At 36.5% G+C, this 15,317-nt stretch overlaps 1 protein-coding gene and 1 long non-coding RNA gene across 2 annotated transcripts in view; one reads left to right on the top strand and one right to left on the bottom strand.

Annotated features, from left to right (window-relative positions):
* Positions 1 to 15,317, top strand: part of pcxb (pyruvate carboxylase b) — a 343,108-nt gene that overhangs the window by 145,897 nt on the left and 181,894 nt on the right. Inside the window, exon 10 of the mRNA XM_067401859.1 lies at positions 7,429 to 7,611. Coding sequence (XP_067257960.1) covers positions 7,429 to 7,611 — 183 coding nt within the window. The remainder of the gene's footprint in view (positions 1 to 7,428; positions 7,612 to 15,317) is intronic.
* Positions 1,039 to 3,905, bottom strand: LOC137030487 (uncharacterized). The gene is made up of 3 exons (XR_010896417.1): positions 3,192 to 3,905; positions 2,421 to 2,489; positions 1,039 to 2,014 (listed from the first exon to the last, which is right to left on the bottom strand). It is a non-coding gene; the product is annotated as an uncharacterized lncRNA (long non-coding RNA).

Here is a 15,317-nt window from a genome sequence, read left to right as displayed (position 1 = left end):
CCTTGACAATAAAGAAAAATCATGGAAGATTATTGACTGAATTACAATTGGAGGAATTGGAGGAAGTTCATCATCTGACCAATCTGAAGGATTTGTGAGATATCGTTAACTTGTAGAGCCTCTTACTGTATTATCAACACAAGGAAGAAACAAGTGTAATAAATGGATTTTATTAACAAAAGGATAGACAAGAGTAACAAACAACTACTGAATGGATAAAGTGCAAAAAGACTGATAAATGCAAGTGAATGAGCTGGATGCTACTGGATGTTTGGCAGTTACAAGTTAATCTAATGGAAAGATAAACTGTAGTTTCTCTAGAAGAAATAAGGTAAACCTTATTTTGACTTCAACAAATAAACCGAGATATTATTTGTTATCAACTGATATTAGCTATGCAAGATCTAATGCAAATTAGATAATCATATCCTGACAATATACACTAATGCCAAGGTCTCTAGAAAGAGGTTTGGTAAGTGATATTTACGTCTGCCTGGGCGTGCTGAATCTGAAGGTGGTGTCTTCCACTTGTTGAGCTGAGCAGCGTTGCAGTGGGAAGAAAGGAGTTGTAATCCGTTTCACAGCCTTGAACATGAAGTACTTGTGAACGTTGAACTCCTGGAGCACAGAGAAGGTCTTTTCCTGGAACACGCTGAAGAAGAGGCCTTGAAGAAGCCTTGAAGGCTCTGATGTCTGTGCAGACTTATTCTCTGGAACACACAGACAGAAGGATCTTTATATTCTGAAGTAGAGTGCAGATCTGGAGGATCTCTGATGAGAGGATTTTGAAGTTGGTTTAAGGGAATGTCCTCACAAATATAGATGTGTGTGTGTGTGTGTGTGTGTGTGTGTGTGTGTGTGTGTGTGTGTGTGTGTGTGTGTGTGTGTGTGTGTGTGTGTGTGTGTGTGTGTGTGTGTGTGTGTGTGTGTGTGTGTGTGTGTGTGTGTGTGTGTGTGTGTGTGTGTGTGTGTGTGTGTGTGTGTGTGTGTGTGTGCCTACTTAACCCTCTGGAGTCTGAGGCTGATTTTGGGCCCTGGAGAAGTTTTGACATGCCCTGACATTTGTGCTTTTATCAGTTGGTTATAAACATATTAATGACAAAAGTGTCATTACACTGTATTCAGCACAAACTAGGCTACCATAATATGTGAGGAACATGTATGTACATGTTTGTGTTTTTAAAGGAATAATGTTTATGCGTGGTTATTGAAAAAACAAAAAAAAAAAGTAACTGAAACAATACCTAAAAATGCATACTAAATGTTTTTTCACAAGACTTTTGAGAATTGTATATTTTAGTGTAGAGTTTTTGCTTCAAAATGATGTGGAAATGATCCTCCCTACTCTGACACATAAAACATTGTATTGATTTTAAATTTCTAAGACACTTTTTGTTTAGGTAGGCCATATGCGAAGAGGTGTGACTCTTCATGAATAATGAAGTGATTTACACCTGGGGAGATTAAGACCCTGCCCCTAATGAGCCGCATAATGAGCCATTCAGTCAGGAATGTGACTGAGTCAACTAAGAAAATGCAAAGACAAGACATATCATTGTTTTTTTTTCTTTTTTATTTAAAATAAAGTTAACAATATAATCCACATATAAACTAGGGTCAAAGGCACATTTTTTGTGTATACAGGCAAATAAAGGTAAGGTTTATAAAAAAAAGCCCACTTTTACACCCTATACATAACCTGCTTGATCACATATAGATAATCTTTGCAGCCCAATGGTCAGTGAGAGGTGGTGAACAGAGAATCTGAACAGTCACACATCTGTGTGCCATTTTTGAAAACAGTTCAACTGAAGACACAAGTAAATGTCACATGCCTGGCATTTCCAAGGTGTGTCTTGCTTTTTACCAAGCTGTACTTTGCAAAGCATGCAGTTCCGATGACCAGCGGTGGCATTATTCCTTGCATCTGATGTCAGCTCTGCTCCTGGAACCGGTACATGGTCACTTTTGGTCCGTTTTGGAGCTGCTTTCTGTGACGACACACCACAGAGCTCTGCAAATATATTATCATCAAATATGAATCTTATTAATATTATCATCAAATATTATCATCAAATATGATGATTTGCTACTTATGAAACATTTCTGAACAATTGTAAACAATAAATGTTTCTTGAGCTGCAAATCATCATATTAGAATGATTTCTGAAGGATCATGCGACACTGAAGACTGGAGTAATGATGCTGGACATCACAAGAATAAACGACTTTGTGAAATATATTCAAATAGAAAACAGTTATTTTAAATTGTAATAATATTTCACAATATTACTGTTTTTACTGTATTTTTAATTGAATAAATGCAGCCTTGGTGAGCAGACGAAACTTATTTTAAAAACATGAAAAATCTTACAGATTTCAATATAGGCCTACCATATAGTGGGTAAAAGTGTACTTACTCAACTGTGTTGCTGCGTGCCCTCCTAGTGGGAATTGCAGGTGAATGTGAGAGTGATGGATCCACATTCCTAAAAAAAAATGTAAAAAAAACCCTGTTATTATTAGCATATAAGATAATACTCTCATACCATTAGCTATGCATAACTGACAGGAAAGTAACAGGTATACAAGCATGCTGTATATGTCTGTCAATTGGCCATTACCGGACAAAGTGTGCGAATGTGTAAACGTTTACAGTCTGCTATATCAGTTAGCACATTTAGCAAATAGCAACATGTTCGCGCATTTCACAACCAAGCATATTTTAGCACATTCACGCCTATCATATACGGTACTTAGATACGCTATATATATATTTATAGATAGATGTAAATATAAGGCAAATATAGATGTACGCTTGTATATAAAAAAAAAACACGTCAAATAATTTGAGTATATCAACAGAAAAGCATTCTATTTATAAGCATTTTTATGAGATAATGTTATATTTATATATATATATATATATATATATATATATATATATATATATAGATAGATAGATAGATAGATAGATAGAAGTAAATATAAGGCAAATATAGATGTACGCTTATATAAATAATTTAAGTAGGCCCTATATCAACAGAAAAGCATTCTATTTATAAGCGTTTTTATGAGATAAAGTTATATATATAGTTATATAGATAGATGTAAATATAAGGCAAATATATGTACGCTTATATAGAAAAAAAAAACACGTCAAATAATTTAAGTAAAACTAAATCACTTACTCATCAGAAACTGTATCTTCAGCTGGATCAAGTCGCTCTTCAAAATGCAGACGTTCATCGTCAGAGTCGTGTTCTTCTTCCGAGGAAAGAGTGAACTTCCTCACTGTCCAGGACCATCTGAAGAGCCTGCTCACCTGTGTAGTGTGCCATCTTCCAAACGCGAAGGACAGCGAATGAATCTGATGAAACTTGATGCTTTTTAAGACGCTGTTAGGGGCGTTTACAGTTTGCATAAATCGCCTCAGCACATTATCTTATGAATAGAGCGCTCTGCGCGTGGGCGGGCACACATTAAAGATAATTAGGTCAGACAGGAGAAACAGTACCTCTCTTTACTTTTATACTGATTACATAAAGGGAGAATATTTGTTTTAGAATTTATTTGTTTTGTTTAAAAGTAGACACTTAAAGCTTTCCAAAGACATATCTCTCATGTCCATGTAGCATGTATAAGCCATCTATTTTAGTTACTTTTAGTGACGTTTTAGAACGATGTTTGCAGAGACGGAGACGGCAGGACAGCACACCCTGTATATTTTATTTATTTTTAAAAAGCACAAAGTTTTATTTTGATTGTGAGTGTACACAAAAAAAAGAAGACATTCTATAGTTTCAATTGATATATTACTTATGTCTCTATGACAAAAAATGACGGAGTATTTTAAGTCTGTTTTGCTGCAATGTGAAAAAAAAACTGCAAAACGCGCCGGCGCGTTTTTAGACCTCAGAGTGTTAAACATATTCAGGAGACAGAAATGTTTGTAACCTGAAATATTTGTAAACCTGACAAAATCTCTCAAAAGGTCATTAAAAACAGTATAAAATGTAAATAAAGGCTTTGTTTTGAATTTTGTTAATTGTAAAAATGCAGAAATGTTTATATTAGGGTTAGATATTTATAACTAGCTTCATATAAAAACAATAGAAGTCCCCATTTAGATAGTTAAAGGGATTGTTCACCTAAAAATGAAAATCCAAGATGTAGGTGACTTTGTTTCTTCAGTAGAACACAAATGATGATTTTTAACTCCAACTGTTGCCGTCTGTCAGTCTTATAATGCGAGTGAATGGTAACACAATTTATAAGAGTCAAAAAATATGCATAGACAAATCCAAATTAAACCCTGAGGCTCGTGACGACACATTGATGTCCTAAGACACGAAACGATCGGTTTGTGCGAGAAACCGAACATTATTTATATAATTTTTACCTCTAATACACCACTATGTCCAACTGCATTCAGCACTCGCTTAGTGAGGTCTGATCGCGCTCTGACAACGGCAGTGATGTCTCGCGCATATACTTCAATGAGTGCTAGACATCACTTCCGCTGTCAGAGCGCGATCAGACATCACTAATAGAGTGACAAACAGATCGTTTCGTGTCTTAGGACATCAATGTGCCGTCACGAGCTGCAAGGTTTAATTTGGATTTGTCTGTGCATATTTTTTGACTCTGATAAATTGTGTTACCATTCACTCGCATTATAAGACTGTCAGACGGCAACGGTTCGAGTTAAATTTGTGTTCTACTGAAGAAACAAAGTCACCTACATCTTGAATGCCCTGGGGGTAAGCAGATAAACATCAAATTTTCATTTTTGGGTGAACTATCCCTTTAAGTAAATGTGTGTGTTTTAGCAAGACACCTGTGTCGGTGCTCTTCCAAAGGTTCTCACCAGTGTTGAATAATTACATAAAAATGAGTGAAATAGTCTAATGTCAAATTAGATAAATGTGCTAATTGTGTTAAAAAAACAATCACTATTAAACAGAGTTAATGTAATGCTTGTGTTAATGTATTGACAGACATAGATAATTGAATCCTTCCATACATTAGAGCTTGTTATTTTAAAAGTGAACTAAAATTAACATAATTACCTATTATTTTTCCATCTAGGTTCCAGTGAAAACTGATTTAAAAAAACAAAAAAAAAAAAACAGACATCAGACATGTCTGTTAAAGTAAAAGCAGTGTTCTAATAACCATTCCTGCATTCTTTGACATTTCAGTTTTTGTGACATTTTTGTTTCTTGTTTTTTTTCCACAAATGTTTGTCTGATAAGAGCACTTTATATGAGGAGAGAATGACCTTAGCAAGAACTGGCATAGTTGGTTATGTAATGAGATTATTTTGTACTAATATGTGCCACAGCAGGCTGATTGGGGTATAAATAATGCAGGCACTCTGAGACTCACAACGCTCTGCAAAGCACAGCGCATGGCACCAAAGAACATACCCTTGAAATTAAAAATGAAAACATTAAAGCTTTATTAAAGTGTTTCTTTAATTGAAGCTGAGGCGGTTTATATCCTGGTGTGTGGTAAGGCCGTAGAGCCTATTTCACAATTGACCAGACTCAGTAACAACATGATACAGACTGAAACATGATAGAAGTCATATAATATAAATGTTTATCATGTTTATGGAAATAAAACTGACAAAAAAAATACCACATTTTATTGGTATTTAAAAAAAATATAAGCTCATAATAAACTATCTTCTTGTGCATACAGCACTATGTTAAGCAGCACATCTTTTCACTGAACAGTCTTTCTAGTTGCTACATGTAAAATTCAAGCTTATGTTTATTTGAAAAATATTATATCTAATCCTCCGAGTCTTCAATAAAGAAAGTAAACACTATGTGAGCACCACTAAAGGAAGCAGTAAGTATCCAACTTGATGGCTCTGTTATCAACTCCTCCCATGAGTGGCAAATCTTGCTGATCAGTAATGCAAGGCGTACACCAAACACACCTAATAGATACAGCTGCTATGTGTCATATACTGAAGGTGTGGTTTAACTGAGGGAAAACTAATCCTGCTTACCACTAGAGTGGCTTGATTATGACAGTTGAGGTGAATGAAGAGAAAATTGTTTTGGGTGTTTTTTATAAATAAAACATACCTAAATATTATAGACTGCATTGCAAAAGGGAATTTAAAAGAAAAGAAAAACATTGGGTTGTTGCTTTATTTGAAGCATAAAATATATATTTATTTCTCTATGTAACACACAAAATCTAAAAGGAAGTATCTTGATTTCCTTTTTCGACCACAACCATTGTTTCTGTCCAACTACACATGTATTTCTTTTCTTTTGTACTGTGTAATACTAACAACCACAAATGCTTACAGTAAAAAATAAAAGGTTTGATTTCATCTCTCTACTTAATTACTTTCAATCTTGTACAGAAATGTACATAAGGTGCTCATGAAAGAAGAGCTTTAGGTTTTGAATAACTGTGTATATGATATATCTAAAAGTAGAATATTATGGCAAAGGTGTTTGCAACATAAGACAAATGTTTGCTTTTGAGATGTCTTTGTGATATTTTGAATGCAGTGGTTCATTTTGCAAGTGATGTGAGGCATTTTGCATTTTGTCTGTGCAATTCTTGGATTTGTGTGAAAAAAAAGAGGCAAAGTTTTGAAAATGTGTGTAAGCAGTTGAAAAAAAAAAAAAAAAAACTGTAATCAAAGAATCCTGAAGAAAAATAATTAATTTTACAATGATTCATCATGTGTCATTGGAGACTAGAGTAATGTGGTCAGAGCTGCCATCACAGGACTAAATTACATTTTAAAATATAATAAAATCACTTATTTTTAAATTTTAATAATATTTCACAATATTAATGTTTTTACTGTATTTTTGATATATAAATGCAGCCTTGGTGAGCATAAGTGACTCCTTTCAAAACCTAAAAAAATCTATGATGCATTGCAGATGATATTATCTACTAGAAGATTGATAATATAACACTAGAAGACAAAAACAAACAAAGAATCAAAACCGACACCTGATGAAGCCTGAAATGCTTGTAGTGCTGCTCTCTGTTGTGTTTGGCTGCAGCAAAATATAGACATTGTTGTGATATTTAATTTTTCTCATATACTTATTCATTTATTCATTGCCTAATGATGTCATATCAACACAAAATTCGAACAAAATACTGCAGTCATGCCCACTTTTATTCAAAAAGCCAAGAATTCTTACTAGGATATGCTGAAGTTGTGGCGGTTTAATGTATTTGCAAAAACTAGACAGTGGAGAGTGTTGTTATTATTTCTCATTGTCATTTTCGGCCTGACCTATTCAAAATGCTTTCCGCTATGCATGTGTCAACACTGTGCTCTATAACTGTATTGTTATACTTAAATTCATATTCTCATTCTAGCAGTATTTCTCATGATTTATTCCTTCGTCTCTCTTTCTCTCCATTCAACAGGTGTTTCGCAGTGGAGAGGGTATGGGTATTCGTCTGGACAGTGCGTCTGCATTTCAGGGGGCCATCATCTCACCTCATTATGACTCACTGCTGGTTAAAGTCATAGCCAGTGGCAAAGACCTCCCCACCGCTGCAACCAAAATGCACAGAGCACTAACCGAGTTCAGAGTTCGTGGTGTTAAGGTAGGTGCAATAATGATCCTTTAGGTGTTATCTGCTTTAATAGCACACCTTACTGGTTGGCTTGTAATCACCTGCTTTTCATGCTATAAATACACATACATATACACATTTTATTTTCATTGACGACCATTCAAAAGTAGTGGTGTCTGAATGGGAATGCTAACAAATGGATTTCTCCAGGAATTGCAACACCTTCTTGGTCAAATGTTAAGGTATGGTTGCTATACGTTGAAATGTTGGAAAAGAGATTTCACCCTTTCACAAATGTTTTGTTTTATCTCATGTATTTTATGTTGAGTACAATCTGATCTTATGGTTACCTGTGTCAACCGAGAACACATTTAGGCTTTGAGGCTCCCTGACTTCTAAAGACTACTACTTCTTTTGTATCAGATGAGGCCTTTGACAGTGTCGCTGTTTCAAAAATCCACAGAAGCTCAAGGGATCAGAGGTTCCTAAGACATAAAGGCACCTTTTTATAGTGATCTGACACCATCTCAACCAACAGTAGTCAAGCGCATACAGATATTTCAAAGGAAAGGGACTTTTTTTTTTAAGTATGTTGACTAATATTCAGGCCTGGAGAACAGAAAATAAGGTACATCACTAGAGTTTTGTCTGTCCATGCCAAAATCCAAAGATACTTTTTAAGGTCACACAGTTAAAGCCAATCAGAACATTTTTAAATTGTATTATTTGGAACAGGATTTGAGCTTCTTTGAGTTGCTCTCAGTATGTTGATATTATTTAAAACAAATTATTTTAATGGTTACTTTATTGGTCACTGTTGTTGTTGTCAATGCCTGTTTATCAAATGCCCCACAGCATTTTGCACAATAGCCTGAAATCTCAGTCATATTTCAGTGTCATAAATCTCTTGAAATGATTAAGATTAGTACTCTATTACTTGCACTAGTACACTATTGCATGCCAATCAGATCTCTTGGATGTTTCTTAAAGAGTTAGTTTACGCAAAAAAATTAAAATACTGTCATTAATTAAATTAATTACTCACCCTTGTGTCGTTCCACATCCGTAAGACCTTAGTTCATCTTCGGAACGCAAATTAAGATTTTTATTTTTTTTTTTAAATCTGAGAGCTTTCTGTTCTTCTGAAATCCAACGCAACTACTGTACTTTCAAGGCCCAGAAAGGTAGGAAAGACATCATTAAAGTACTCCATGTGACTGCAGTGGTTTAACCTCAATTTTATGAAGCGCCACAAGTGCTATTTATTACTTTATACATATACATATATATATATATATATATATATATATATATATATATATATATATATATATCTCACAGTCTCCACTCTAATTCATCCCAAAGGTGTTCAATCGGGTTGAGGTCAGGAATCTCTGCAGGCCAGTCAAGTTCCTCCACACCAAACCTGCCCATCCATGTCTTTATGGACCTTGCTTTGTGCACAAGTTAATAGCATGAAATTGTCCAAAATCTCTTGATATGCTGAAGCATTAAGAGATCCTTTCACTGGAACTAAGGGGCCAAGCCCAACCCCTGAAAAACAACCCTACACCATAATCCCCCCTCCATCAAACTTTACACTTGGTACAATGTAGTCAGGAAAGAACCATTCTCCTGGTAACCGCCAAACCCAGACTCATCCATCGGTTTGCCAGACAGAGAAGTGTGATTTGTCACTCCAGAGAACACGTCTCCACTGCTCTAGAGTCCAGTGGTGGCATGCTTTACACCACTGCATCCGACTCGTTGCACTGCACTTGGTGATATAAGGCTTGGATGCAGCTGCTCGGCCATGGAAACCCATTCCATGAAGCTCTCTATGCACTGTTCTTGAGTTAATCTGAAGGCCACACAAAGTTTGGAGGTCTGTAGCTATTACCTCTGCAGAAAGTTCTTCTGCGCACTGTGCGCCTCAGCATGTGCTGACCCCTCTCTGTGATTTTACATGGCCTACCACTGATTTGCTGTTGTTCCCAATTGCTTCCACTTATTATGATACCACCAACAGTTGACCGTGGAATATTTAGTTGTGAGGAAATTTCACGAATGGACTTATTGCACAGGTGGAAACCTATCACGGTACCACGCTTGAATTCAGTGAGCTCCTGTGAGCGACCCATTCTTTCACAAATGTTTGTAGAAGCAGTCTGCATGCCTAGGTGCTTGATTTTATACACCTGTGGCCATGGAAGTGATTGGAACACCTGAAGTATCATACTTCAGTATATACTGAAGCACTTTTAATTTGTGTTTTATTTATGTGACTGACTCTGTAACTCTGGTTTATCATGCCCAAAATGGCCATATTTCAGATTCCCATGAGTCTCTTTTGTCATCATAAAAATTTTACAGTAGTAATACCCTAATAGCAGAGCAGAGCTAGTTTCACCATATGATCAGACACCATCCAATTAGCCAGGATATATTCTTCTGCCTGCAGTATTTCACCAGCTTTGTAAACGAGATGTCTTAACACCGGATTATACTGACCTGAAAAGTGTCGGAACAAATGTTGTGTGCATGAAGAGGGGAGTGAATGGACATAAGGAGGAGAAGAGGAGGGGTGTGGGAATGTACAGGGTGGTGCAAAAGAGCAATGCAGTGGGAGAGATGGTAACTGTAAATGACATGTGATTTGGTAGTGCCCATAGCAACTGTCACCAACAAGCATGTCTTTTATAAGAAGATGCACTGGTTGCAGTGTTTTTCACATTTTGGGAGAGAAAGAGAAAGACCTGTCAATGCCAAAGCTGAAAACCACCTCCATGCAATGAAGTGAGCCCAGAGCTTTAACGGTCAATGCACACAGCTCAAAACAAAAAAGATTTGATTTTGTAGAGTTTTGAAATACATATACTGTATGTTATGTCATCAGCATTAAGTAAGCTGAATGAATGACAATAGTATGCAAATTTAGTGTGTGATATCTAAGGAACAGAGTACTCTACTGAATATTTTGACAACCTTTAGAATAATACTTTTGGATGAAGAGCATGAATCTGAATTATAGATACAATTGTGCATTCCAAATAAAAATATGACAAAGCAGTGCCTTGATAAAAAGAAAAAAAAAAAGTTAAAACTATATAACAAGTTTACAGTAATAAAGTAGGGGTGTAACGATACGCTCAGTTCACGATACGGTATATATCTCGATATGGAGTTCATGATACAATATGTATCACGATATTTTGAACAAAATGAAACTGAAATTAAAACAAGATTTATTCAAAAAACATGAACAAATTTCAATAATTTTCCTTGTTGTACATACAAGATCACATTTTAATGTTTAATAAAAACCTTCTGTATTCAAATTAACAGTTGAATAGGTCTGTCTGTCACTGAAAAAGAATGTTAAATTTAACATGAACTTAGAATTATGATATAGGGGCTGTACACATATCGCGTCTAAAAACACGTGGAAGGCGCGGCCGCACCGCTTCTCCTTCTTTCCAAAGCGCTTGTGCTCCCGTGGCATCGGTCGTTGCTATGCAACCATGAACTGCGCTCTCCAAGAGGATCAGGATGTTTCTGCAAAGGATAAATGATTTCTAGCCCTTGCATTAGTTTTACTACGAGATATATTGATGGAGATAAGATATAAAAACCACCATGTACAGCTATGATCAGCTATGATGTTTTGTTACGGAAAGGCCATAGCTGCGCGCCTTAAATAACTGACTTGCACGCGGAAAAGACGCATTATGTGAACGGCCCTGCGGAACTTCTTAAAGCAAAGCATCGCAAGCGTCTTTTGCTTTTCTGTGAGCACAGCTGTTGCTGTGCACTGCGGTGAAAGAAAGCCACGACTTTTCTCACGCAGCCAATGCAAGAGACTGACATGAGAAACATTTAAACCTGCTTGCAAGATTCAATGTGTGCCTCAAACACTTACTGAACTAGAGAGCTGATTGAGACACACCATTTATATGCGGTGACAACCGGCTTCTCTCACTGCCACCTTGCAGAGTAGGTCACGTCGGCAGCTCAACCAATAAGATTAAACTGCCGTCATATCGTAAAAGTATCGCCATCACTCTACGATGCATATCGTAACATGTTTGCATCGCGAAATATCGTATTGCGATAAATCGCTACACCCCTATAATAAAGTACTTAAAAATAATCTGCAAACTTTTACTTTTAAACACACATATCATAGAAGACATTATGTTGTATATTGTAACTAAAAGCATTGTCACTGTATATTTTTCTGTACATGCATTGCTGCTGCATGAATAGATATACCATAAATCCCGTAACATATCTAGGCAGGTGGAGCTGGGGGAGGTGGAAGGTTTCAGAGTGCACTGCAGGACCAGCTTACAGCAGACAATGAATCTTATCAATGAATCCAATCAGCTTATGTCATGCGGTAATGATGTGTATGACATTAACACCAGCTAAATGCGGGTGGATTTCAGCAGTGGTGTGTAACTGAGTCACTCCTACTAGCCACTTTGGTGTGTTGAATTTTATATATAATATATACATTTTTCAATCGTAGTCTTTTAAAAAGGCATCTGAAATAATAAACTAAGTGCAATGTAGTGTTTTCAAAAAAAAAAAAAAAAAACGCCATACGTGATACCAGCTGTGTTTTCTCGCTCTCTCATGATCTCTTCAACAGCGAGTTGAACCACAAACCTGACTTCTCTCACTCACTCATTTCATTTGCTCCAGATGAATATTGTTGGTGTTACAGGGCTTTAATTTCGGCTTAGGATTCTACTCATAATGCTACTCATTCCCGCAGATTTTGTGCTCTTACCCAAAGTGCGTGCACATAAATCTGCCTCTCAGTACTAAATTGAGGTGTTATTTACTTATTTTTATTTGTTTTGCTTATTGCACTTAAACAGTCAAATACACATAAAATAATGTCAAAATACCGGTCTTGGCAAGTACTCATGTAAACATAGTCAGTTATGTTTTACGTGAACTTAAACAGTTGAGAAAGAAAATGCATATGTAACAGTATAAAGGATCCGTGCATCAGGTCTTAAAGTGGCAGCAGGTATATACTAATATACCTGCTGCCAAAATTATGAGATAATATTAAAAATATCTTTATAGATATTCTTTATAGTAGTTGTCTCTGCACATTACACTGGGATAGGAGAAAGTGTTTTAACACTGAAAAAAGAGACACTTCACCTTGAAAGCATGAAAGTATTACATAATAAATCATCACATTTTGAGCAGAAATTCACTTTGCGTATGTGCCACATCTGATGTGATCTGATCAAGTGTGCCTTTAGGGTTTTCTGTACAAATGAAAGTTGCTGAAGTCTTCTTTAGATGTACCCACAAAGTGCAAATTTGAAGACAATGCTTCTCTACTCCGGGAGAGGAGATATGGAGAGAGTAAAGATGGCAGAATGTGAAAGAGAGGGATATGCTGAAGTAGCAGTCTAATATACTTGAAAAGGTTTCCTTGCTGAAAGCTTGTCTTTCTGTAGCATCTCTCGTTTTGAGCCATTTCTTATTTGGTTTTGATGTGACTTTGTTTGTTTGCAGCCTTTTTTTTTCTTCAAGATGATGTTGTGGTTGAATCATGATTGCAAGGACAAGAAGATGAGTGCAGGAGTGGAAGAGGAATAGCAAGATAAAGGAAAGAGAGTTTGGTAAAGTGGATCTTTGAAGGGAGGCCATTCAGGACACATTAAATCAAAGCCAGATGGTCTTCTGATGTGCCTCACACCTTCTCAGTGTCTTTATGTTTTCATTTTCATTCTATTTCTCCTGGCTTGTTTTCCATCTTTGCATCTAATAATCTCTTTTGTCCATTATCTGCCTTTCACTACTATCTGGAGACACTTTATGAACACATGAGTGAACTTTGGAGATAGATTAAGATCAGACTGCATTGTATAACAATAACACAGACTCATGTAAAGTTAGGGAGCCTTATCTGTGCTTGAAGTGCTTATCTGTGCTGAGAAAATGAACCGAAGAATAACATTCACACGAAATAGATCAGTAGAATCACTTGAGCTTAAAGGGCTAGTTTCCCCAGAAATGAAAATTCTGTCATCATTTTCCAGAATATGTGAGCCAAACGGGACAAAAGCAGTTCTCTCTCTCTCACTCAAAGTGCTCTCTAATCACTCCATTCCAGCTGCACTCCAGGTTTTCCACTTATTGCTTATATTTTATGTTCGTGATGGAGCAGTATCAGAGTGATCTTGGAGCCAATGAGAACACCAACGCTCTGAATCTGCTCCGGGGCTAAAACATGCCCACTCTGGAGCGCTCACATTCTATCTTTACTCACTTGTTCCAAACCTGTTTGAAATACTTTCTTCTATCCACAAGTTTCCTACGCCCCATGATGCCTTGCGTCAAACGTGGGAGCGTCTTCCGGTTCGAAGTAAACAAGCTGGACGTGACACTCATTCATTCAACAGTTGACAGTCATTCAAGATTTAACGATCCAAACTTGCGAACGTTTGTTTTTTACTTAAAGATTTAAGATTCCAGCATCAATATTTTAACAGTGTTTTCCATTTAAAAATGTTACACTAATAGTAATGTATTAATTTATGCCAGGAGTGCACATCTATCATGCTAAATCTAACTGATATTTATATTGACATAAAAAGAAAACACAGACCTATTCAGTTGCGCCTGCTTCCATTTATTTGCGATCACAAGAACGCAAAAAACAACTCCACTAAGGCTTTTAAATCCAAAGGCTTACACATTTAGAAATATATTGATAACATACCCTATGTTTATGTAACTTTTCTGAGACTTTCTATTGATTTTCCTCTAAATTATGCTATGCTTGCTATCCGAGGATGTTTGCGCGATCTCTCTGTCTATCTATCCTGATCCTTTCAGCCAGAGCAACAGAGGGAGCTCATGAGAAGACAACAGGAGTTATGAGTTATACGAGTTAACCGGAGTGTGTGAATCTGTGAAAGATATGCATTTGTCAGGAATCAACAGGCACAGGGAAGAGACAGATAAAATATTAAACCAAATAAATACACGATTATAATTACATAAGAATTGTCTTCGTTCCTTAAGCAGTCTCTGATATTTTCCATAAACGTGTGTATTTATCGCAATGGTTAACATCAGCCTTTAGCATCGCATACAGTGGAAACGCGACTGGCTCTGGCACCGATGACAGGTTAGGAGTAAAATATAACATCATATGGCTTTGGTGCATCAGTGACAGGTGAAGTACAGACAGCGGGTTGTTCAAGTATTGCAGGGTCAGGATGCTCTAGTCATGCAGCAGCACTTTTGTGGAAGGTCAGTAAAGTAAAGAGCAATTAAGGGCACGAAAACTGTTTATTGTATTGTGATATTATTAACTAATAATGTAGTAAACTGAGATGTTGTCCCTGAGCACCGTAACGACATCTCTCATGAAGATTTGCAACTTTATAAAGTAAACAATGATCCAAAAATCACTTAGCCTCTTCGCTAATTAACACACAAAATACCATTGGTATGCTACTTCCGCTACTTACCTCACCGGAAGTTGTACCCACGTTCTCTTTTACAGTAGCACCCCGCGTAAACAGGTGGATAGAACCCAAAAGGATACATTTGTTCCTGCTGCACTTTTCAATACAACGAAAGCATTACGTGGTCAGCCGCTGTCAATTCAATTCAGTTCAATTTGCATTTATTTGTATAGTGATTTTCACAATACATATCGTTTCAAAGCAGCTTTACAGAAAATGCATGTCAAC

Source organism: Chanodichthys erythropterus, chromosome 11, assembly GCF_024489055.1.
Source record: "Chanodichthys erythropterus isolate Z2021 chromosome 11, ASM2448905v1, whole genome shotgun sequence".
Lineage (NCBI taxonomy): Eukaryota > Metazoa > Chordata > Actinopteri > Cypriniformes > Xenocyprididae > Chanodichthys > Chanodichthys erythropterus.
Note: the sequence above shows the minus strand (reverse complement) of the source record. Positions and strands in the feature narration are given on the sequence as shown.